Below are 23332 nucleotides of genomic sequence, written 5' to 3'. Positions count from 1 at the left end.
ATGAGAGCTATCCCTAAATGGAATAGACTGCCTCAGAAGGTCATGGGTCGGGTTTCTTCTTCTTAGAAGTCTTCATGCAAAGTCTGGATGACTACTTGTTTAGAATGTGGGTTCTCTTTCTGACATGAGTTAGTTAGACTGGACAGCATCTGAGGGTACCTTACAGTTCTGAAATTCCATGATTCTGTGATGTGTTTAAGACAAGACAATTTGAGGGAAAGGTCCTGAAATGTCATCATTTGTACCCACTGCCAGTGGATTTTCTGCAGGTAGGGTGACTTCAACATGTCTATCCTAGGAGACAAGTCTGAGTCCCCTCTCTCCCAATTTTCTCAAGTCCTGAGCTAATCTTGGAAGTGCATATGTTTGTATATCTCTGTCTGTCTGTCTGTGTCTGTGTTCATTCAAGAGAGGGAGACCAGAGATCTATGGATACTGCTAAGTCTTCCCTCTGTGTCCCAGATATGGTTCAGTGCATATTGGAGATGAGGTGGGATAGAAGCAAGGGGAGATTTGAAATGGAGGTCAGAGACTGTGTACTGGAAATACACAGTACTTTGGCACGGGGACCCAGCTTATTGTTGTTGGTAAGTGTAAACCTGCATTAGGGAGGTTATAAGACTGGGAAGAGGGGCATGGTATGGACAGATGGTGGGGGGGACTTAGGCTACAGAGTTGGCGGGTTGTTTGTTCACTTGTTTGTTTGTTATGAGGCAGATACAAATGACTGTCTCTCATGATCAGGAGCAAAGGAGTGCCTTTAGCTACAGGGATTTTAGCCAATGACTGGGGACTGGGGACTGCTTGCTTTGAGACAGACTCCTTGATTGTAATGGGGTCATCCTATTAACCCTCCTGTCATTATAGTGGATACCCTCTATTTTCTCTCAGACTGATCAGGATTCAATCTGGGGGCATTGTGGTGTACTGGAAAAGAGCTAGATTTGGAGGTAGAGGGACCGGGTTCAAATCCTGATTCTGTTACGTACTACAAATGAGGAGGTTGGAATAGATATCTTCTGAGATCCCTTCTAAGTCTATGAATCTATGACCTCCTTATTCTTAGGGATGCACAGGGGAGAAATATTTGATAGGCTCCCTTCTCAACAATCTCTAGATCTCACAGACCAGCAAGGTCATAAGAGAAGAAGATTAGAATTATTTTTATGGCTAGACTGGCACTAACAATGAAGAGCATATTTTTACATATTAGAAAACCTAATAGGCTTGAGTTGAGGAGGGAAGAGCAGGCAGGGCTAGTTTTTCTTCCAGTCTTTATTGGTGTGTGAACAATGAAAGACAGTATTTTGGCAGCGGCACCAGGCTATTTGTTGCAGGTAAGGAAAGCAGTTTTTCCCATGCTATAGATTCTGGTGGGCAAGGAGGTGTTAGCTTGAGATCCCAAGAGATTTGACTGGGGCAGAATGGGAAAGTGAGGAACATTGCCAAAAATTGGGGAAAGAGAAAAGGGAAATGACTACTTGAAGGATAAAACAGGAGGAAGACCACTTTCCATTATCTAGTCAATCTAGAAGGGACATGGTCTGGTAGGACAGAATCCCCAGCTCAAGATGCGCTTGGTTTTGCCACAATCCTATCTTAATGTGTAACTGGGAGCAGTACTTCGGAGAGGGGACTCGGCTAACAGTCCTGGGTAAGGAATGGGGTCTAGAGTGGTAGAGGGATGGGACTATACCTTAGGCCTTCTTATCTCCCCTTCCTTGGACCCCACAGGGGACTTTAACCCTTTCACTCTCCAGATCTTTCATCACTGCTTCTGTATAACCTTGGATGATTCTCACCCAGTGCAATTTTCCTTCTCCAGTCCAGGAGCTGTTGTTCCTTGGGCCTCTCTTTGATCCTGTGGCCCACTTTCCCATGGACCTTCCTTCCCATGGACTTTTTCCCTCTTTATCCAATTCTTTCACTTCCTCTTGAATGTATGTCAAGTCCATTGCATTCGGCAAATATTTATTAAGGACCCCTCTCCATGTACACAGCCCCATGATGTCTTTCCCTCTCTTCCTTCTATTGACTTGTCCACATTGTGCTTTGAAAACTTTTCTTCTTCCACCCTGATCTTCTTCTGGCCAGATGCCTTTGTCCACAGTAAGTCTGGCCAGAGCCCAGGAACTCACTTCTATTCCCACCAGAGCTCAAATAAGAGCTCATTTCAGAAAGGGAAGAAAGTGAAAGAGATACAGAAATGGTTTTACAGCAGCAGTTTGGGGCTGTGTTACAACTCACCCCTTACTTTTGGAGATGGAACCAAGCTTGTAGTGACAGGTATGGAGATCCCGTATCGAATCAGGGGGACTTAGGACTTTGTTTTACATTGGTCAATTCTTTGAATTGGTAGTGGGAGAGAAGATGGGGCCAAATCAGCTCTGTGCATCTGGATCTGCACTGTTCCTCTCTGCCTTCCCAAAGGTAACTCTGGCTCATTTTTCTTGATCTGTTCTATCTGCCTTTCCTCCATAATGTGGGGCTCTTCACCTCAGACATCCCGCTTTTTCAACTTCTAGATTGTGTTGTAGCTCTCATTCTTCATATCCTTGGCCCCAAATTAGCTTCAGTTTCTTACTGAGTTTGCTCCTATCTGTGTTTTTCTCTTCTCTCTTTTTTCTTTTTCCCTTTCACTCCTTTAATTTTGTTTTTGTGCCTCCTTTTTAACTATTTCTGCCCTTTTAGTTTCTTTTTCCTCCTCCATCTCTATCTCATCTGCAACCCTAGTCAGTCTTCTATTTCTTCATCTCCCGTCTTTCATTCTCATTGTCTCTGTAAGTTCCCTTCAGTCTCCTTGAGCTAATTTTAAGAAGATAAAGATAATGTCTATTGAGATCAGCAAGGTCAGAGCAGGGAAAGGGAGTAGTGCAACTCAGAGAAAAGTTGCCTTTACCTGTGAACTTCAGGTGACTAACTGAGGGCAGGATTTCATCTAGGTTCAGCGGGTACTGGGCTCCATGTTAGAAAACTAAGCCTAGATAAGCAGTTCACGTTAGAAATAGTACTACCTCAGTAAAAAGCCTTGGAGAAGGGGAAAGTGATCCTGCCTCTCAAAACCTCAGCACCTATGCTTTGATGAGATGAGATATCTGCCAGGGGTAAGTACACGGAAATTCCCTATAGAAGAATGGAACAAATCTTTAAATAATGTGCTCTGAGGGAATGTGTAAAAGGGTGAATTCAGGTATTATATTCCTTTGAAGGGTCTGACCATAGAATCATAGACTAATACCTAGAGGAGACATTAAAGATCATCAAACAAATTTATATTTTACATCTGAGAAAACTGAGATGCAGAGAGACTTGTCTGGTCACAAAAGTAATAAGTTGCAGAGGCTGGATTTGAACCCAGGTCCTTTGTTTCCAGATCCAACATTCTTTACCCTGTACCAAAGAAAACTTATTCTTATCTAAAGAGGTGAGCTCTGACAGTGTTCTCTGGCCAAAAGGAGCTAAGCTCCTTTCCCCACTTCTACTCCCTGTCCATATTTATCCTTTTACCTGAGTTTCCTCAGCAGAAAAGTTAAAAGATGTTCAAGGCTGGAATTTTCAGGAAAACTTGTTGATAGGACATCTTCTGAATCCCAAAGCATCAAGTAAATAACCTTCATGAAGGCTGGGGAATTGCCAGGATACAACAGAGCATATGGAGGAAACCATTACCTAGACCATATTAAGGGAACATTCATTCTAATGGGAAAAGTAATAGTAGGGGACATTCTGGCATAAAAGGATCAAGATTACCCCCTCAATTCCTTGATGCCTATTCAACTGAGCAGTTGCCACCTCTAGACAGCTAGCTAGCTGACTCTCTGTTAACAAAGGAAATTCATTCTTTGGATCTTTCTCAGGCCCTAGCACCAGTGCTTTCCAAATAGCAGGCACTGGACAAATATTTGATTCTGTGAAATCATTTGCCAAATCCCCAAGTACCTCATTACCCAAGGACAGGTAATGTGCTAAAGGAATGGAAGGGGGAAGGGGTTTCAAACCTACTGACTCATAGATAAAAACAATCTCTTTGCAGGGGTCATAGATAATGGTATGGTCTGGATAGCACTACCTTTTGGACATATTTGGCCAGGGGCTAGTGTGCCCACAGTTAACTCTTGGGATCATGGCCCAAGGGAAGCCTCAGGTCTGATTCCACAGGGCCACTCTTCACAGAGCTAAAGGAGATCCAAACAAGAGAGCATCCACACTTGTAACCTGAGCAGTACCCTCCAGGAAGTCCTTCTGATACCCACCCTGGACTAGGAAGGATGAAACAATAACTCAGGTTTCTCTGATCACTCTAGATTCATTGGTCAGGGACAAAAATATCTTTCTGAGGCGGGGGATTAGACTAGGGGAGAGTGGAATCATTGATATCTAGAGCTAGAAAAGATCTTAAAAATCTTTGGTAAAAATCATTTTACCAATGAGGAATATGATTTCAAAGACAGCAGAAGTGCCAAGACTCAAACTTGGTCCAGATTTTTTTTTTACTATTACCCCATGCCTCTGATAACTGATTTCCTCTCTAGAGCACATTTTCTCTCCTAAAATCAAAATTAAAAAGGTGACCCACAAAAGCCTTCCTCCCCCCAGTCTCCCTAGGAAATAATATAGTATTCCTTTAATTGGAGAGACCATCTCCATCTAACTATCCCACTTATTAGATAGTCCCATCTCTGAATAAGCACATATATGTTAAGGGTCATATCTTCAATGCTATTCTTATCTCAACTCCTTCTCATAAGTTTTCTATGGCACTTACTGGATATTTATTAGACTGGGCAAAAGGAAGGGGTAAAGTTTGGACCCTGGATGTTTGTCTCAAATATATATATATATATATATGATAATAATACACAACTTCAATAGATACACTGCAATGTTTATTGACTTAAAAAGTGAAATAATCATGTTACTCAGTGTTTTAAACCACCTGGAAATCCTAGGGTGCATTAGCCTGTAGATCTGTAAATTGATATTGAATGAGAGACAAAATATAGCCATTTTTAACACAAGAATAAAAGTTCTTACTAGCCTGAGTAACACAAACATAGAAAACAAATAGAGCTGTCACTCTCTTCTCAGGACAATGCTGGGCGAGTCAACTTGATTAGGTACTTACCCAGGCATTGTGCAAAATCCCAAGGATATAAAGAAATTAAAAACATGGTCCCTACCTCAAAGAGCTCACACTTTTGTTGAGGAGACAACATACACGCAATTATGTACATATAGGAGATAGAAAGATAGCGAGATAAATAGAAGGAATTAGAAGGAAATCCTAGAGGGAAGGTGGGGGAGGGGTATCAAAGATCTCTTGCAGAAGGGTCTATACAAGCTGTCTGGAAGGAAGTCAAGGAAACTAGAAGGTAATATTGAGGAGGGAAAGCATTCCAAACAAAAAGGAACAGAGCAGGGAGATTGAATGTTGCGTCTGAGGTACTACAAGAAAGTTTATGTCATTGAATTATAGTGTTCATGGAGAGAAGTCAAGTGTAAGACTGGAAAGGTCAAAAAAGGCACCAAGTTTGAAGAGCTTTAAAAGTCAAATACAGCATTTTATATCTGATCCTGGAGGTAATAGGAAGCCAATGGAGCGTGTTGAGTGTGTGGGAGAGGATGGGAGTGGTACTGGTGCTTGTCAGACCTTTGCCTTAGCAAGATGGCTGTGAAAGCTGAATGCAAGATGGATTGGAGTGAGGAGAGACTTGAGGTAAAGAGATCCACCGGAAGGCTATTGAAATGGTTCAGGTGTGAGGTAATGAGGTACTGCAGCAGGGCAGCTCCTATGTGAGTGGGGAGAAGAAGTATATGAGACATTGCAAAGGTAGAAACAAGATTTGGCAACAACATGGATATTTGTTTTGTTTTGTTTTTTGTTTGTTTTTTTTTTTTTTGTGAGGCAATTGGGGTTAAGTGACTTGCCCAGGGTCACACAGCTAGTAAGTGTTAAGTGTCTGAGGCCAGATTTGAACTCAGGTACTCCTGAATCCAGGGCCGGTGCTCTATCCACTGTGCCACCTAGCTGCCCCTTGTTTTGTTTTTAACAGTGAATATTATTTATTTACCTTTTTTTTGTTGAAACACAAAACTAGAAAAATAAAAAGTCCAAAGTCTAAATTAGACCAAATAAGCCCACTACCCAGTTAAACCCACTGAGTAGATTTCTAGTTCTTGGTAGTCGTTCCTATTATCCTTCTCATCATTTTTCTTGTTTTTCTGCCATTGTCTCATTTGGAGATCCTCTCCCCTATTTTTTTCATATACTCATTCTTCACTCCATCTAACTTCATCTCCATAAGTTGCCATTATCACTATCTGGTTCTTACTTTTTCTTCAATTCATGACCTACTAATTTTCAGATATTTTTGTTAGTGATTTTAATACATTTTAAGTAATACAGGAAGCTTAAACAACTGCTATTTCCTTAAGAGGAAAAGTACGCTATTTCTCAATGGTCTTCTCATGCTATATTTGTAATGAGTGAGAGCGAAGAATACAGGATGACATTGAGGTTGAAAGCCTGGGTAATGTGAAGTATGGTGGTGCCTTTGACAGTAGTAGGAAAGTTTGGAAGAAAGGACGGATGGGGGTTGGGGGTGGGGGGAGGGCAAGATAAAAAAATATATATGTTCTTTTTTTTTATTTTGAGAGGCCTAAGGGACATCCAGTTTGAGACATCTAAGTCAGGAGGTAATACTAGACTAATACTTTTTCTACTTTCATTCCCTAAGAAGACAGCTTGGTGGCCAGTTCCAGGTCCCAACCTCTTTCCATTTTTCAGATAATCTGGAAAGGGTGACTCCCCCCAAGGTGACTGTGTTTCAGCCATCTGAGGAAGAGATTGAGAAGAAGGGAAAGGCCACACTGGTGTGTCTGGCCACAGGCTTCTACCCTGACCTCGTGGAGCTGAGATGGTGGGTGAATGGACAGGAGACCCAAGTTGGGGTCAGCACGGACCCTCAGCCCTCCAGGGAGGAGCCCCATAACAACCATTCCAAATACTCTCTGAGCAGCCGCCTCCGGGTTTCTGCTCCCTTCTGGCGCAACCCCAAGAACAGCTTCCGTTGCCAAGTACTGTTCTATGGCATCTCTGAGGACGAGACCTGGACAAGTAACCAGAACAAACCTGTCACCCAGAATGTCAGTGACCAGATCTGGGGAAGGGCAGGTGAGAAACTTCATAAGCTGGACCATATTAGAAATGGTGTAGAAAAAGATAAATCCAGAGAAGGGAACCAAGGGGGAGAAATGGGAGGAGAGAGAGGGGGAGAAGAGAAAGAGAGACAGAGACAGAGATACAGAGAGAAAGAGAGGCAGAGAGAGACAGATGCAGAGAGACACAGACGCAGAGAGACACAGAGACAGAAAAACAGACAGAGACAAAGAGACAGAGACAGAGAGACATGGGGGGGGGCGGGGAGGAGAACACATGCCTCCTCTCAAAAAGTGACAAAGAGTCAAGGAAAGGATAGTAGATAATCCAGAATTAAAGAAAAAGAGGGAAGACAATCAAATAGAGAACCAAAATAGTCTGTCTCCAAGGATCTCCCCAGACTTCATGTATTCAGAGAGGGGAAGAATCATTTCCCAGAAGGTAACCAAGACCACTTCCTGGGTGAATAAGATATCAACCCAGGTGCACCCTTTCTACTTAGTCACAATTAGAGTATTACAGAGAGTAGTCATAGCCTACCAGCCTGTGCAGCTCAACAATTCACATGATGTCCAGCTAAACTTGCATCCTTCCATTTTCCCAAGATCACAGAGATGTTTTAAATCATATCAAGGGGAGAAATATAGGACCAGAGTTAAGTCAGAATATATAAGAATTTATATTTTATTCAAATTATTAAAACCAGCTTCATGATTTATTTGGGGCCCTAGGCCTGTAAGCTTTTATTAACCTGTGAGGCCTACCTAAAAGACAACATCCTTGGGAAATCCAAGGCTTCTCATATATGTCCCCATTTTTCTCTTTCAGATTGTGGTATTACATCTGGTAAGTGAAACTCTTTTCTTCCTGTCTCATACTCCTGTGCTAGCAACTATAGCCCAAGTCAGCTAACCAGTTAGTCAGTCAATAAATATTTATTAAGCAACTACTACATGCAGTGTTAAGTGCTTGGAATACTCGCCCTCCCAAAAAAGTAAAAAGTCAGTCCCTGTCCTTGAGAAGTTTACAGTCTAATGGGGGAGGCAATATACAAACAACTGTGTATATGTATAATAATCCCTTGTACACTATGTATAAATATGCCCCTCCCATCCTCCATCAAGTGGTAGAAATATGGGGCTGGGGGGGGGGCTAGAGATGCTTTCTTGTTTTTGTTTTTTTGTTTTTTTAGTGAGGCAATTGGGGTTAAGTGACTTGCCTAGGGTCACACAGCTAGTAAGTGTATGTTAAGTGTCTGAGGCCAGATTTGAACTCAGGTACTCCTGACTCCAGGGCCAGTGCTCTATCCACTGCGCCACCTAGGTGCCCCTAGAGATGCTTTCTTACAGGTATGAGGTTTCTACCTTCACAGAGTCTTATCAACAAAGTATCCAATCTGCCACCTTCTTCTATGAAATCCTGCTGGGGAAGGCCATGCTATACGGTCTGCTGGTCAGTGCCCTGCTGTGGAGAGCTATGGTAAGTATATGAAAAAGGAGGAAGGCAAATGGGACATATCTGTTATTTAGAAACACTAGGGGTAAAAGAAGGGGGCGGGAAGGAGGGAAATAATCCCAAGAATTCCAGAGAATACCCCCAAAATGACTCACATTTGTTAAAATTTACAAGTGGAGGGGCACCTAGGTGGCACAGTGGATAGAGCACCGGCCCTGGAGTCAGGAGGACCTGAGTTCAAATCCGGCCTCAGACACTTAACACTTACTAGCTGTGTGACCCTGGGCAAGTCACTTAACCCCAATCGCCACACTAAAAAAATAAAATAAAATAAAATAAACTTTACAAGTGGGATTACTAAGAGTGGGAAATTCATATTGTAACTTAAATGTGGGGTGAGCTAGAATCAAGGGACTCCTATGGGAATTTGGTCTCCTATGACTTAAATAGTTTCACCTTCTGAGCTTCTCTTTCTGCAACATGTCTCTTCCCTCAGCTACATTCCCCACCACTATGTTACCTGGAAAACTGATAAAATTCTAATTATATCTCTTCCTCAGGCTAAGAAAAACCATTCCTGAGGCCAGCTGTGAAGGTAACAACAGGAAGGAAAGAACAGGAGAATCCAGCGCACTATCTTGGCTACTGCTTTTTCTATTCCTATCCTGTGTTCCAGAAGAGCTATTATCTCCTCAATCAGTATCTTCATCTTTCACAGGTCTTCTTAAAGAGCTCAAAGAAGACAAGGATGGTGGCTTAATCCTGAAGAAATAAAAAAAAAGTTCTCGCCCTGCTTAGCTATTGCCATCTGTGACTCTATCTTTTCTCCTTTTTTTTTTTCACAACATCAACTTACATTGGAAACATTTTTCCAAGTCAACACATAGAGTTCAAGAAAGAATTTGAATAGTTGATTAAAAATATATTAGATGGGGCAGCTAGGTGGCGCAGTGGACAAAGCACTGGCCCTGGATTCAGAAGGACCTGAGTTCAAAGCCAGCCTCAGACACTTGACACTTACTAGCTGTGTGACCCTGGGCAAGTCACTTAACCCTCATTGCCCTGCAAAAAAACAAAAAAAAAATGTTAGAATTGTCCCCCTATGGGAGGATAACCTACTGTGGCATTAGCATCCTACTCCTAGTGTCATAAAACATACTTGACAATCTCACCTCTTCTTACACAGAGACTCCAGAGGTACATCCAGGCCAATGGATGCCAGTGGCTACAAAGATATTGGGGAGAAGGCTGCACACAAGGGAATCACAATATCTGAAGCAGTAAGGTAGTGTCTGAGGAAACAGAGAAAATAGAGTTCTGTTATGAAGGAGAACTGAACCATATTGTAGTCAAGGACTAGGCGTGATATAGAAAATTATAGAGGAAAAAGTGAGGAAACATGAAGGGAAAACAGAAGGGAAAGGAAAGGAAGGAAAGGGAAATATAGTAAATTTACTAAATTGGAAACAAGAAAGCTGGCTACAAGGCAATCTGACCTTGTATGAAGAGGAGAAAGCCTGTGTGAGGGACAGTTCAGGGAGTGAATTATTTAAATAGTTCATAGACTATAGTTCATAGTAAATTTTCAACTAGAGTTAATAATTGGGGATAGAAGTTAGTGTGAGAGATTGGGACTGCATATATAGAGTTCAGAGATATTTGCATTATCTATTAATAAGATTCTAAAGAGAGTGAAAATGTAGACTAAGAAAAGGAACCATGACAGGATCAAATCACTAATAACAAGAGAAACATAAATCAAATTCTTAAGTTTCATCTCATACCAAACAATTGGGTAAAGGTAACAAAAAATGGAAATATACAATGTTGGAGAGTCTGTAGAAAGATAGGCATGCTAATGCACTATTGGTGCAGCTAGGAAGTTAATCCAACCATTCTGGAGAGCAATTTGTCATTATTTTTTTTTAATTAAGTGACTACGATGTCCATATCCTTTAATTCAGAGATACCAATGCTAGGCACATACCTCAAGGGTTTCAAGAACAGAAAACTATATTCCATAAAATATTCATAATCACTTTTTGTAGTAACAAAGAACTGAAAACCAAATAGTATCCTTAAGAGGGGGAATTTTAGGGGCAGCTAGGTAGCACAGTGGATAAAGCACCAACCCTGGAGTTAGGAGGACCTGAGTTCCAATCTGGCCTCAGACACTTGACACTTACTAGCTGTGTGACTCTGGGTAAGTCACTTAACCCTCATTGCCCCTCAAAAAAAAAAAAGAAAAAGAAAAGAAAAGAAAAAAAAGGGGGACATTTGAACAAATCAGGTTACATGAGTGTGATGGAATATTACTGTAGCATAAGAAAGTATGATTATGAAGAATTCTCAGGAGCATGAAAGACATATGAACTGATACAGAACATAATAAGCACAATAAGATAAATTATATGCCCAATGAATACATAAATATAAATGGAAGGAACATAGGAACAAAACTTTGGAAGTATAATCACTAAGCTAGATCCTGGAGAATAAATGGGGAAAACACACTTACCTCATTCTTTGCAAAAGTGGGGAACTCTAGGTGTGGAACATTGCATAAGTGGTCATGCCTACTTGAAGTGTTGACTAGTTTTGCTATGTTCCATTGTTGTTCTTTAGAAGTCATCACTCACTAGAAAAGGAGGATGAAGCATATATTAAGAAGTGAAGGTGATCTAAATTTTTTAAAAATTGAAGAATAATCATTTGTAACTTAGAAGAGAATAATTTCAATTCAATGATAGGGTCAGAAGAAAAGAAATAAACATGCATTGTGTATCAACTGCGTGCTAGGGACTGTGATAAGCATTTTACAAATATCTCATTTACTCCTCACAACAAATCTGAGAGGCAGGTTCTATTTTTATCCTCATTTTATAGTTGAGGAAACAGGGGCAGGTAGAGTTTAAGTGACTTGCCCAGGGTCATGTAGCTAGGAAGTATATGAGATTGGATTTGAACTCAGGTTTTCCTGACTCCAGGCCCAGTGCTCTATCCACTGTACCACCTAGCTGCCTCAAAAACCAACTTACAAGGGGGAGTGGTACTTTATAAAGGTAGACCCCACTCATACAAGCTTTAGGTCAAATGGCTACTTTTTAATAGAAGGTTCTTAGCACACCTAAATGGCCCAAGAGTTGTTTCCCTCTCCATCTCCTGTAACACTGATTTCTGCACTACTCAATTTATCACTTGACTAGAACTATGATATCTTTCTTCATACTCTAATAGCTAGAGGGAGGCATATAGAATCCTGTCTTCTTCATTCCTCCCCCTGCAAACTACAATCTCTTTGAAGACAGGGACCACGTCTATGTATGCATGTCTTGAGGTTTCCTGCCTCCCTCTGTAGGAAGGCCCTCTATCCTCATAGGGTGAGTGGGTCCCATTTGTCCTGCTCCATATGACCCTTATCCTTCATCCTCAGGTAATGGTGATTTACTAAATGTCATACTGACCACCTGTTCCTGCCACCAGTGAGCCAGAATATGGAGGGTGAGAGAAACTAAGGGGTATCTCAGAGCCTGGAAGTCTTATTCTGACTCAATCCCTGGTTCATCCCAGTCTGAGCAGATCTTTATATTATAAGATTTAGACCTGAAAGGGACCTCATGTTTTCCAAATTCCTTATTTTGTAGATGAGGAAAATAAAGCCTGGAAACTTTAAGTGACTCACCCAAAGTTACAGAGCTAGAATTTGAACCCACGTCTTCCTGATTCTGTGTCCCACATTCTCACCAACCTATGCTTCTTGTTCTTCAGTTTCTGAAAGGACTCTCTCCTCTAGAATGGACTGAGAATAGATGAGATAAAGAGACTCAGGAAATCCAAGAGCCATTCCCAAGTTATGATAAATTAGAGGGCCTCCCCAGGCCCAGGACTTTGGAGGGCCTTGTGCTGAGCACTGACTTAAAGAGTCAGAAAATGGAGTAGGAAGGAGTGAGATTTTTAAAAGATGCTCTAATGATCATATTCATATAATTAGTGCATTAATAATCACTAATATGAAGATTACATCTCCCCACCGCCACACAGGCCCTTCACTCAGGTTACTCTTATTTGACTTCTTTTCTTCTTCTTGGAATACCTTAAGATTCATGTTAACCTTTTTGTTTTTTTCATCAGTACATGGAATTGTATTGGTAGATGGTCCTCTTTGGTAAGAAAACTCCTTAATGGAAATTAGCAACCATTCTGCTATTTATTGTCATAGAGATGTCAAGGAACCCTTAGACATGGTGACCTGCCCAGAGCCCCACAACTATGTGTCAGAGGCAGGACTCAAACTATGTCTGACAATCTCCTAATCTCTATCCCTGCTGCCTCTCAAACTGACCTTACTTGGGGTTTGTTTGTTTGTATTTATTTTGGTATGGGTGGCGGGGAGAAATCCAGTGTGGTAGGCTCCAGGAAAACACCCCTTAGGGAAGCCCTAGTTGTCTTTGTATCCCCAAGGCTGGGCTTGTTGATTGACTCCAAGATTCTTTTCACTACAATCCTATCTTTAGCCTAGGGTCCTTAATATTTTTTTGTGTTTTTCAATAAATAAATAAACAAATGTTTTTAAATAAAATAAATGTTTTATTTTACATATACACATATATTTAATGTTAATATGTGTGCATATTTTTAATTTTTAACATTTTTATTTTTAGAAATAAATGGTTTTTTAAACCATTCAAAATAAAATTTAAAGAAGCCCATTGAATTGAAATACAGTTTTCAAAATATCTATGAAAAAAGTCCATGGATCCAGATCAAAAATCTCTGCTCTGATCTGAGATCATTTTCAGTGATAAGAGGGCTCTTGCCTCCTCAAGTGGCAAAAGCAGAAAAGTAAAGCATTTAACCTATAATGCCCAGTTGGAGAGTTTGGTCACTCTCAACCATGTGGTTGTCAAGTCAACCTTGAATACTGCAATGACAAGGTACCACTGAGGAATTTCACTATTCTTTTTAGGGGGAGATTGAAGTGTTAGGAAGTACTTCTAGGATTCTGCCCCCTAGGGACAAACATTTCCTTCCACATAGTGTATGACAAAATTCCAAGTACATGACTATTCTGGTTGCCCTCACTCCTGTGAACTTGATTCAGATTGTTACTGTCTTTCTCAAAAGTGGTACCCAAACTGAACACAGCAGTGGAGTGTGAATAGGCTATATTATATGGAATTTTCCATTCTTTCCTTTTACTTTCCCTGAAGGGGATACTATGAGATCTGGAGAAAGCAAATTCTATCTGATAAGGCAGGAAAAACAGAGACCCAAGTTAGAAGAGGAACACAAAAAGGGAGTGGGAGGACAACAAACTTAACCTGTGCTGTAATTCAGTTTTGACTGGTCAATGAGTAGACAGCCCACTTGTTACTGAAAATTATTTTAGATCCTAGAACAAGGTTCTCAACTTGGAGACAAACTTTTAAAAAATGATACCTGTATTTCAATAGGATTTTTTGTACTTATATATTTTATTTTATGAATTAAAAAAAGATCTTTATAAGAAGGAGCCCACAAGTTTCACCAGACTGTCAAAGGGGTTCATGACACCAAAAAATTAAGCACTCCTTCCCCAGTAAGAGTCTTGTAATGAATAGCATGCTGGACTTGGAATCAATCAACTTCTATTTATTATGAACTAAGCATGTGCCCAACACGGGGGATACAAAGACAAAAAGAAATCACACTTTGCATCCTAATGGAATCAAAATGACCTGAATTTGAGCCCCATTTCAGACACCAGTTATGGTGCCCTGCAGATGACACTTCTCTGAACCCGAGTTTCTTCATTTTTTAAGAGAGCTCTTACCTCATAGGGCTGTTGTGAGGATCAAATGAAATGATGTACTTAAAGCACTTTACAAAACTTTCAAGTACTATGTAAATATCATTTTACTACTACTACTACCATCACCACCTCTGAGATCAGTTATAAGGTGGAATTGGTAAATCTGAAAAATCCCTTTCTTCCACCCTACTATTCCCTTCGTTAAGGGTTGTGATCCTCTAGGAATATTTTTTTCCCTTTGAGAATGATCTCCCTTTGCTAACTGAGACAAAACTAGATATTTCAAGTGAAAGCCCTTTAGCTAAAGAGAAATACCTTCCTTGAACCTTAGCCCTGCCCACTCTGCTTCTCTATAAATAAGAGTCAAAGCAGAAGGGGCACAGGTAGTGTTAGAGTCTGAGACTCCTATACAGGTGTCATCTAGGGAGGGCTGCATGGGCCCCCTGAGTTTGCTTCTTTGGTTCCCTCACCACTTCCTACTTTACTCCTCCCCCAACCCCTGTTCCACTAGTCTCTACCACAAGCACTCCCCAAAACTTCCTTTTGGCTTGAGGGAAGGGGATAAGGAGGAGGGGCTATTCTTGTAGCAAGCTGTATCATTGTGGGAATTGGGGGGGGGCACAATGATTCAAGTTTATGAAATGCCTTTACAAAAATCCCTTACCCTGAGGATGTCCATTACTCTCCTTTTCTTCACTCTTTGTGGGGATCTGAAAGGACAGTTTTGTAGGGGATAAGGGGATCTCTAGAAGCAATAGCTAAGAGATTCTTTGCTTGATTCCTATCTAAGCTGTAGCCTGGACTCAGTGCCCATTCCTTCCTCCAAATGACAACCCAACTCCTGTCTCTAATTCATGGGTTTGGGTCAAGATCTCAAGGATCTCTTGGATTTGAATGAGTCAGGGGGTTGATTCAGAAGAGGTAGAGTCCTGTAGCCATATCATCACAAAGGTTCCATTCCCATGAGGAATGAATGTTTTATAATGTAATATAATGAAATAGAGAGCACTGTCCTCCATAATATTGAGGATCCAAAGAGCACCTGCTCTTGTTAACTTTAAGTTAATTTGACTTTAAGCGTACCCAACCATGTGCACTTATTTCACTGTGTCCTGCTGACCCTGGAGAGTGTAGGGAGAAGAGGCGATTGAAAGGCAAGGGAGGCCCCTAGGGGATGCGGTAGAATTCTTGGCCGTCCCCCTCCTACTGTGCTTCCTACAATGAGCTTCATTTTGGACCTGGGACCAGGCTCCGTGTTCTAGGTGAGGAGGATCGGGATCGGGAATTTAAGGGAGAGGGATTGATTGGGAGGAATGGTAGCTGCATCTTGGCTTTGACCATCTTCATGCAAACCAACCTACCCTAGCTCCCCTACCCTCCCTCTGGAACCTCTGAACAGGAGGACGTGGAAGGAAAGCGGAAGGCTCCCAAATCCCTTGAGGGGAGCTGGGAAACTCCTCAGGAGTGTTTCCGAGTTTGAGCTTTGCCCCTAGCTGCTGTGTTAATGCCGGCACGCAGTTATACTTTGGAGCCGGAACCAGGCTGACAGTTCTGGGTAAGAGACGGCAGCAACCCCTATCCCATTCCCATTTAATCCCTCTCAATGCTCAGGGAATAGCCGCAGTTGGCAACTGCTCCCAGCCTAGGAGAGAGCTGGGGACTGTAATAGAGACCCCCGGACTCCCTAGTCCATTTGTGTGCAGGGCTACCTGGCTGTGGGCGCAGACACCCTCTACTTCGGGCCGGGCTCCAGGCTCTTGGTTTTAGGTAAGTCTGATGGAGGCAGGAAGAGAGTCCCCAGGAGAGAAATGCTGTCCCTAGGGTAGAGAGGAGATGCAGAGGACGGTTGGGAGTCTGGTTTTTGTGAGGGACCAAGGGGCTGTGACTCTAGTAATGCAGCCCAGACTTTTGGATCTGGAAGTCGGTTGGTCGTCATAGGTAAGTGTCCCCGGGCAGCTCCTAGAGGACGTTGAAGGTCTGGAAGGGTCCCAACACCACAGCTTGGCGGATGCCTGGCTGACCAGCGACAAGGACGGTGCCGGGAAGGAGCAGCTGTGGGGAGTTTGAGTTAGAGAACCTGAGTCATTTCCAACCCCTAGCACCGGAGAGGAATCTTTCCTGATCTGGGTAGACGGGGAGGGGGTGGTGAGGGGAGTAGGGGGCAGGCTGACGTCCCGGTGAAAAGGTGAGATGGCCCAAGAACACAGCCCCGGCAGACTTTGGGGACTGGCTGCCGGGATTTGTCTGTGCCAAACTTCCTAGGAGCAGTGTTTCCGCCCCATACCCGGCTATGGGTCGCAGGTGATAAGTCTTCCCTGCTATCCCTGGTTAGCGCCCAGTCCGCCACCCCAAGCCATACCCTGCCCGTGGCTCCCCACGGTCACTGCTCAGCAGTTGGCATCTCTTGGTAGGAAGATTTGTCCCCGAAGATAGCTTTGGAAAAGCTTCAGCCTCCCCCATCTCAGGTACTAGCCTGTCGCCGGCCTATACTTTTCCCTCCCCTAACAATGGGCTTTCTCCAAGAAAACCTGAATATTCATGGAGAATTGGGGTGGGAGGGGGGATGGAGGAAGGTAGCAGAGGGACGAGTTTCACTCTTTTGGGTTTCTAGGCAGAGGGTGGGTTCTGCTTCTAAAGACGGTTGCGGAAAGTGTGCTTCCCAAACCTTCTCTATTGGACAAAAATAGTGTTTAAAGGGAGATTAAGGTCAAAAGAAAAGGGACGGCGTGTGGATTGATAGCCAGGGAGTGTAGAGTCATGTAAAAGACGTGGAATTTGGATTGTAGGACCTGGATTCAGACAGATCTACAACCTACAACCTTGGGCAAGTTACTTTATGTCTCTGGGCCTCAAAAGGTCTACTCCAGCTCTACATGCTATAAACCTGCTTTGCACCTCATTTATTCTATACAGTTGGCTAAGAGAAAGATTGGGATTGTCCCCCACACCATTTTCATTTATGGAGCGCCATACATAGAGTTTGACATCCAGTGTAGTGCTCTTTACCCAGAGGACAATTAAAGTGTTTACTTGATGAAAAAGAAAGAGGGAAAGATAATAATGAGTGATGGACAAAGTGAGAGGGAGCAACACACAGGCAATAAGAGAGAAGCAGTCCAGGTTGGGTTTGACTTTTCAAAGTAGACACCTGTAAAGATTACAATGTCTGCTTCTCCCCCTTCCCCTCTTACCCTGGGATTATGTTCCTTGAGAAAATCAATGGATTTTGAGCTGGAAAGGATGTTAGAGATCATCTCATTCCAAGCTTCATTTTTAGAAATGGGGAAAATGAGTCCCAAAAGGATTAAAAAGTAACAATCATTGGGGCGGCTAGGTGGCGCAGTGGATAAAGCACCGGCCCTGGAGTCAGGAGTACCTGAGTTCAAATCCGGCCTCAGACACTTAACACTTACTAGCTGTGTGACCCTGGGCAAGTCACTTAATCCTAATTGCCTCACTTAAAAAAAAAAAAAAAGTAACAATCATGTCCACAGCACCACCACCAGACTTTGCCCATGGGAACCCACCAGATGAGTCAGTGATATAAAGTGGATGAGTAAATTGTTGTCTCCATTGGGTGATTGACTCAATGGTGACACAGGGATTCACAAGCCCGGAAATGTTTCCCTTTTCCGTCAGACTATGCCTAAAATCCCCCTCTCCCCCCATTACAGTTACTCCTCTTGGTTTGATGAGAGATAAGAAAAGAGGGAATCTGGAAGGACAAAAACTCCAGGCTGTTAGAATGCATATATTTTACTTTAGAAGGGTGAAATGTGAATCTAATGCTTGATGAGTTCTCTTGTGGAATTCTTGTGGAATGAGTTCTTGTGGAATAGAGTTTATATTTATTCCTCTTAACATTAGAAGGAAGAACTAAGATGAATATGTAGAGTTTTTTAGGGAGGAATATTTCAGCTCAATCTAGGAAAGGATTTCTTATCACATTGAGCCATCCCAAAATAGACCAGGATGCTTTAATAAGTGGTGAGTTCCCTGTCACTGGAAGTGTTCAAGCAAAGGCTGGATGGACACTTGGGGATGTGGATGTACTTCCTTCTTCAGTAAAGACCTTAGATCACTTCCAAACTCTGATGCTATGATTCTAGAAGGAAGAGCTGGATTTTTCCTAAATGCCTTCTCTCATTCAGCATTAAGGTCTAAATCCATCTAATAGGCACTTATTTTAGATCTTAGGTATATGGAGGTTATAAAGATAAATAAAATAGGACCCTTGCCACCACAGAACTCCCCCTAGCTTGAGCAAATTTCTTGTTATTCAGTCACGTCTGGCTCCTCTATGACCCTATTTGGAATTTTTCTTGGCAAAAATGCTAGAGTAGTTTACCTCCTTCACTCCACTTCTTTCTCCAGCTTATTTACAAAAGAAGAAGAAGAAACTGAGGCAAACAGGGTTAAGTCACTGCCCAGGGTCATACAGCTAGTAAGTGTAAGAGGTCTGGATTTTAACTCAGGTCTTTCTGACTCCAGGCCCAGTACTCTATCCACTGAGCCACATAGCTGAGTTATTAGTGTATAAAGCCAATCACTTATAGCAAGACCTTAAGGAAATGGGAAAGGATCAAAAAGAAGTTTTGATATGAGAGAGGGAGGGAATGAACATTTATATATAGATAGCACCTACCATGTTCCAGGCATTGTGTCAAGTGCTTTTAACATATATAATTTCATTCGATCCTCACGACCCTAAGAAATAGGTGCCATTATTATCTCCATTTTGCCATTGAGAAAACTAAAGCAAACAAAAAGTGATTTGCCCAGGGTCAGGGTCTCACAGCTAGTCAGTGTCTGAGGCTGGATTTGAACTCAAGTTTTCCTGACTCCAGGCCCATTACCCCATCTACTGACTCTGAGGAGGCAATCAGGAAACTTCTAGAACAAGAGAACCAGCTTTAAATGACTGATCTCTCTCAGTTGTCATAGTAGGGAAACATTTATGGATAGAGAAACTGTGAGCCTGCTAGTGGAGCCAAACTAGGTATGGTGGAACTTGGGCTAATTCTGACAAAAAACAAATACAAATTCTCAGACATTTGTCAGTGAGAAGAAATTGCAACCAAAAAACCCAAACCCAACAAAATCAATATATACCAGTTTAACAATTGAAGTAAACATATAGAATCTGCTGGGATTGAGGTCAATACAACATTTTTAAGCATCTCCCCTCAGCAAGGCACTGTGCCAAGTACAGGGGACACAGAGAAAGAGATAGGAGACCCTGTCCTCAAATAGATTACATTATACCAAGGGATTTAACTAGCACACAAGTATATACAAAGTAATAAAGAGAACTTTAAAAATGGATAGGAAAGGCTTCACACAGAAAGTAAGATCCAATCCATGCTTCAAAGAAAGCTAGAGATTCTCCCAGGCAGGCAGTAAAAGGAACATGGGAGGTCACTTGAGCAAAGGCAAGGATGTGGTAGATGGAAAGTCATGGACAAGCAACAACCAGTGGTCCTGTTTGACTGGCCCAGAAAGTGTTTGAAGGGGAGTAAAATGAAGGAATAGCAGAATTGAGGAAAGGGATGGACTGTAGAAGACTTTAAATATCCAGCCAAGCCTCTTATTTTATCCTAGAGGTAATAGGAAGTCATTGAAAATTTTGGAGAGGGTCAGGGGAAGGAGGAGGAATGGTCAGATCTGTCCTTTAGGAATTTGAATTTAGCAACTGTATGGAAAAATTAGATAAGGGGCTAGTAGACCAATTAGGAAGCTATAAAAATAGATGAGGTGAGTGATGATAAGGGCCTGAAATAAGGTAAAGAACAAGTGAGTGTAGAAAAAAGGAGAGATGTTGGAGAGGTTGTGAAGGTAAGGTCAACAATCATTATATAAGATCCCCAAAATCTTATTGCCAGGCACTAAGATTTGGGGGACATCCCATATAGATTGAAGGAAAGGATGACTCCAGTGATGAATGTCTGAAAAAATAATTGTGCATTTGAAAGAAATGGGGAGATATGGAGGGGAGATAAGCTTAAGGGCTCAGCTTAAAGAAGTCAGCCAATAGGGAAAGGGAATTGGGACCTAAATGACAGAAGCAATGTAGCTTTATTCTCACAAGGTATAGAAGAAAATAAAGTCCTTCAAGGATTCTAAATGCTTGAAAAGTCTTTTCAAGTAAGCCACAACGCCACTTATTAAGTATCTGCTATATTCAAAGTAATTTACTATGCACGAGAAGAAAAAGAAAATAATATATCTGAACTCAAGGAACTTGCATTCAAGTAAGAAAGATAAGTTGCATATTCAAAAATTATATGTATGTATGCAAAGCATATATAAAAAATTACAATGAATAATATAACATCACAAGTAGACAATAGAGTTATGGAATCCTGTGACTTCTAATTGTATAGATCAGAGAAGATTTTGGGAGTCTCTTCTCTGTAAAATGAAGAGATTGGAAAGGATGATTCTTGAGGTCCTGGCAAGCTTTAAATAGCTAATCCTCTGATTCCTAGATAGCACTTTTACTATGCCTTGAAGAACAGATAGGATTTTAACAGACCCATGGGGATATATTAATTCTCACAGGGCACTACAAATAGCCAACTACATCGTGCTTCCTCCCCTCACAAGAAGACAGTTCTGTGGCCAGTTCTAGGTCCCAACCTCTTTCCATTTTTCAGATAATCTGGAAAGGGTGACTCCCCCCAAGGTGACTGTGTTTCAGCCATCTGAGGAAGAGATTGAGAAGAAGGGAAAGGCCACACTGGTGTGTCTGGCCACAGGCTTCTACCCTGACCTCGTGGAGCTGAGATGGTGGGTGAATGGACAGGAGACCCAAGTTGGGGTCAGCACGGACCCTCAGCCCTCCAGGGAGGAGCCCCATAACAACCATTCCAAATACTCTCTGAGCAGCCGCCTCCGGGTTTCTGCTCCCTTCTGGCGCAACCCCAAGAACAGCTTCCGTTGCCAAGTACTGTTCTATGGCATCTCTGAGGACGAGACCTGGACAAGTAACCAGAACAAACCTGTCACCCAGAATGTCAGTGACCAGATCTGGGGAAGGGCAGGTGAGAAATATCTTGAACTGGAGTAAGGTGGGGATGGTATAGAGTGAAAAGACCAAGACAGAGACAGATAGAGGGGGAGAGGGAAACAGAAAAAGACAAGGACAGGAAGAAAGAAAATCCCAAAACAAAAGTAAAGAGGGATGACAGAGAATCAAAAATACAGAAAAGAAAAGAAAAGAAAAAAACATCTGTCCCCAAGAATCTCCCCTGGCAACATGGATCTAGAGAGAAAAAGAGTCAGGCTACAAACCCCTAGAAGTAATCAAGGCTTCTTTCTGCATGAATTAGGTGTCAATAGAGGCTCCCCTTTATCCTTTAGGCCCAACCAGAGTCTTGTAGATAGTAGCCCCAGGCTACAACTTGTATAACTTATAGAGCATCCCTCTGACCTTGCATCCTTCCATTTGTCCCCAACCATAAAGATAAAGTGTTTTTTCAAAGTCGTAGCAAGGAGAGAAGTATGGGGCTAGGGGTAAGTCAGAAGGCATTAAATTTTTAAAATCATATGTAGATTTTCCTGCCTCATGCTTTACTCTGGTCCCTACACCTATAGTCAGGATTTAACCTGTATAGCCTACCTAAAAGACAGGAAAATCAAGGATTATATGTCCCCCATTTTCTCTTTCAGATTGTGGTGTTACTTCTGGTAAGTAAATTTCTGCTTTTCTTTTCTCCTCCCTTACACTTTTGCCAGTAGCCATAGCCCAGATACCTCTTGGGCACATATGTAAACTCCTTGAGGGCAATTTCTTTTGCCTCTTTTTGTATCCCTAGTGTTTAGCACAGTGCCTGGCACTGAGTAGGCACGTAATAAGTGTTTATTGATTGAATATGTTCCTCCCTTGTCCTAACAGTGATGACAATGTGGGACATGGGGAGGTCGCAGTTGTGTGCTTACAAGTATGGGGTCTCTACCCTCACAGAGTCCTATCAACAAAGTATCCAGTCGGCCACCGTTTTCTATGAGATCCTGTTGGGGAAAGCTGTGCTGTACGGCCTGCTGCTCAGTGCCCTGGTGTGGAGAAGCAAGGTAAGTACATGAAAAAGGAGGAAGGCAAATGGAACAGACACAATTACAATCTAGAACCAGCTCTAGAACATGTGATGTGCCCATAAGTCACCAAGGGTAAGGGAAATATAAAGGGAAGAAGGAAACAAACCCTAAGGTCCTACAAAGTACCCCAAAGTAGCTTTAACTTTTAAGCTTACAAATGAAATTGGTGGGAATTGAGAAATTAAAGGTGAAATTAAAACATGGGGTCAAATGAATTCCAACAGGAATCCAGTCTCTTACAAAGGTGTCACATAGATAGTCCCAAATCCTGAGCAACACGTGCCTTCACTTAGTCTCATTCCCCATTGCCATGTTACCTGGAAAATTGAGAAGAGGTATTTGTGTCTCATCTTTAGGCCAAGAGAAACTATTCCTGATGCCAACTGTGGTGGTGAAAACAAAGAGGACAGAACAAGAGGATTTGGCACCCCAGTTTGGTTTCTGCTTTTTCTATTCCTATTCTATGTTCCAGAAACGCTATTGTTCCCTCAGTCTTTATGCTCATCTTTCACATGTCACCCCAAAGGAAACACTCCAATTCTGAAAGGAGGATGGTGGTTTGATCTTGAAGAAATAAAAAAAAATCCTACCCTGGCTTAGCAGTTACCAGCTATGTCTCTACCCATTTTTTCTTATTGACTTAATGTGGAAATATTCCTCTAAGGCAGGATATGTAGTTCAAGAAAGTATTAGCAATAATTAATAGAAAACATGCTTGAGCCAAGGAAAAGGTCATCCCCTTATGACACTGGCATCCTTCTCCTTGGGTTTCAAAAAATACAGCTGTCAGTCTAACGGGTCCTTACTAAGGCAATCCAGACCCATAGAAT

General features: G+C 42.0%; 2 gene segments (V, D, J or C); both read left to right on the top strand.

Annotated features, from left to right (window-relative positions):
- Positions 1 to 9411, top strand: part of LOC122728275 — a 77164-nt gene extending 67753 nt beyond the window's left edge. The window contains 5 exon segments of the C gene segment in view: positions 1621 to 1654; positions 6788 to 7174; positions 7988 to 8005; positions 8532 to 8638; positions 9175 to 9411. Coding sequence covers positions 1621 to 1654; positions 6788 to 7174; positions 7988 to 8005; positions 8532 to 8638; positions 9175 to 9195 — 567 coding nt within the window.
- A 414-nt stretch (positions 9412 to 9825) lies between these two features.
- Positions 9826 to 23103, top strand: LOC122728769. The segment is given in 6 exon segments: positions 9826 to 9894; positions 16075 to 16172; positions 21062 to 21448; positions 22077 to 22094; positions 22372 to 22478; positions 22859 to 23103. Coding segments are annotated over 6 exon segments (700 nt in total).
- Positions 23104 to 23332: the final 229 nt, after the last annotated feature.

This window comes from Dromiciops gliroides, chromosome 5 (genome assembly GCF_019393635.1).
Source record: "Dromiciops gliroides isolate mDroGli1 chromosome 5, mDroGli1.pri, whole genome shotgun sequence".
Taxonomy (NCBI): Eukaryota; Metazoa; Chordata; class Mammalia; order Microbiotheria; family Microbiotheriidae; genus Dromiciops; species Dromiciops gliroides.
This window is presented reverse-complemented; position numbering and strand designations above follow the sequence as displayed.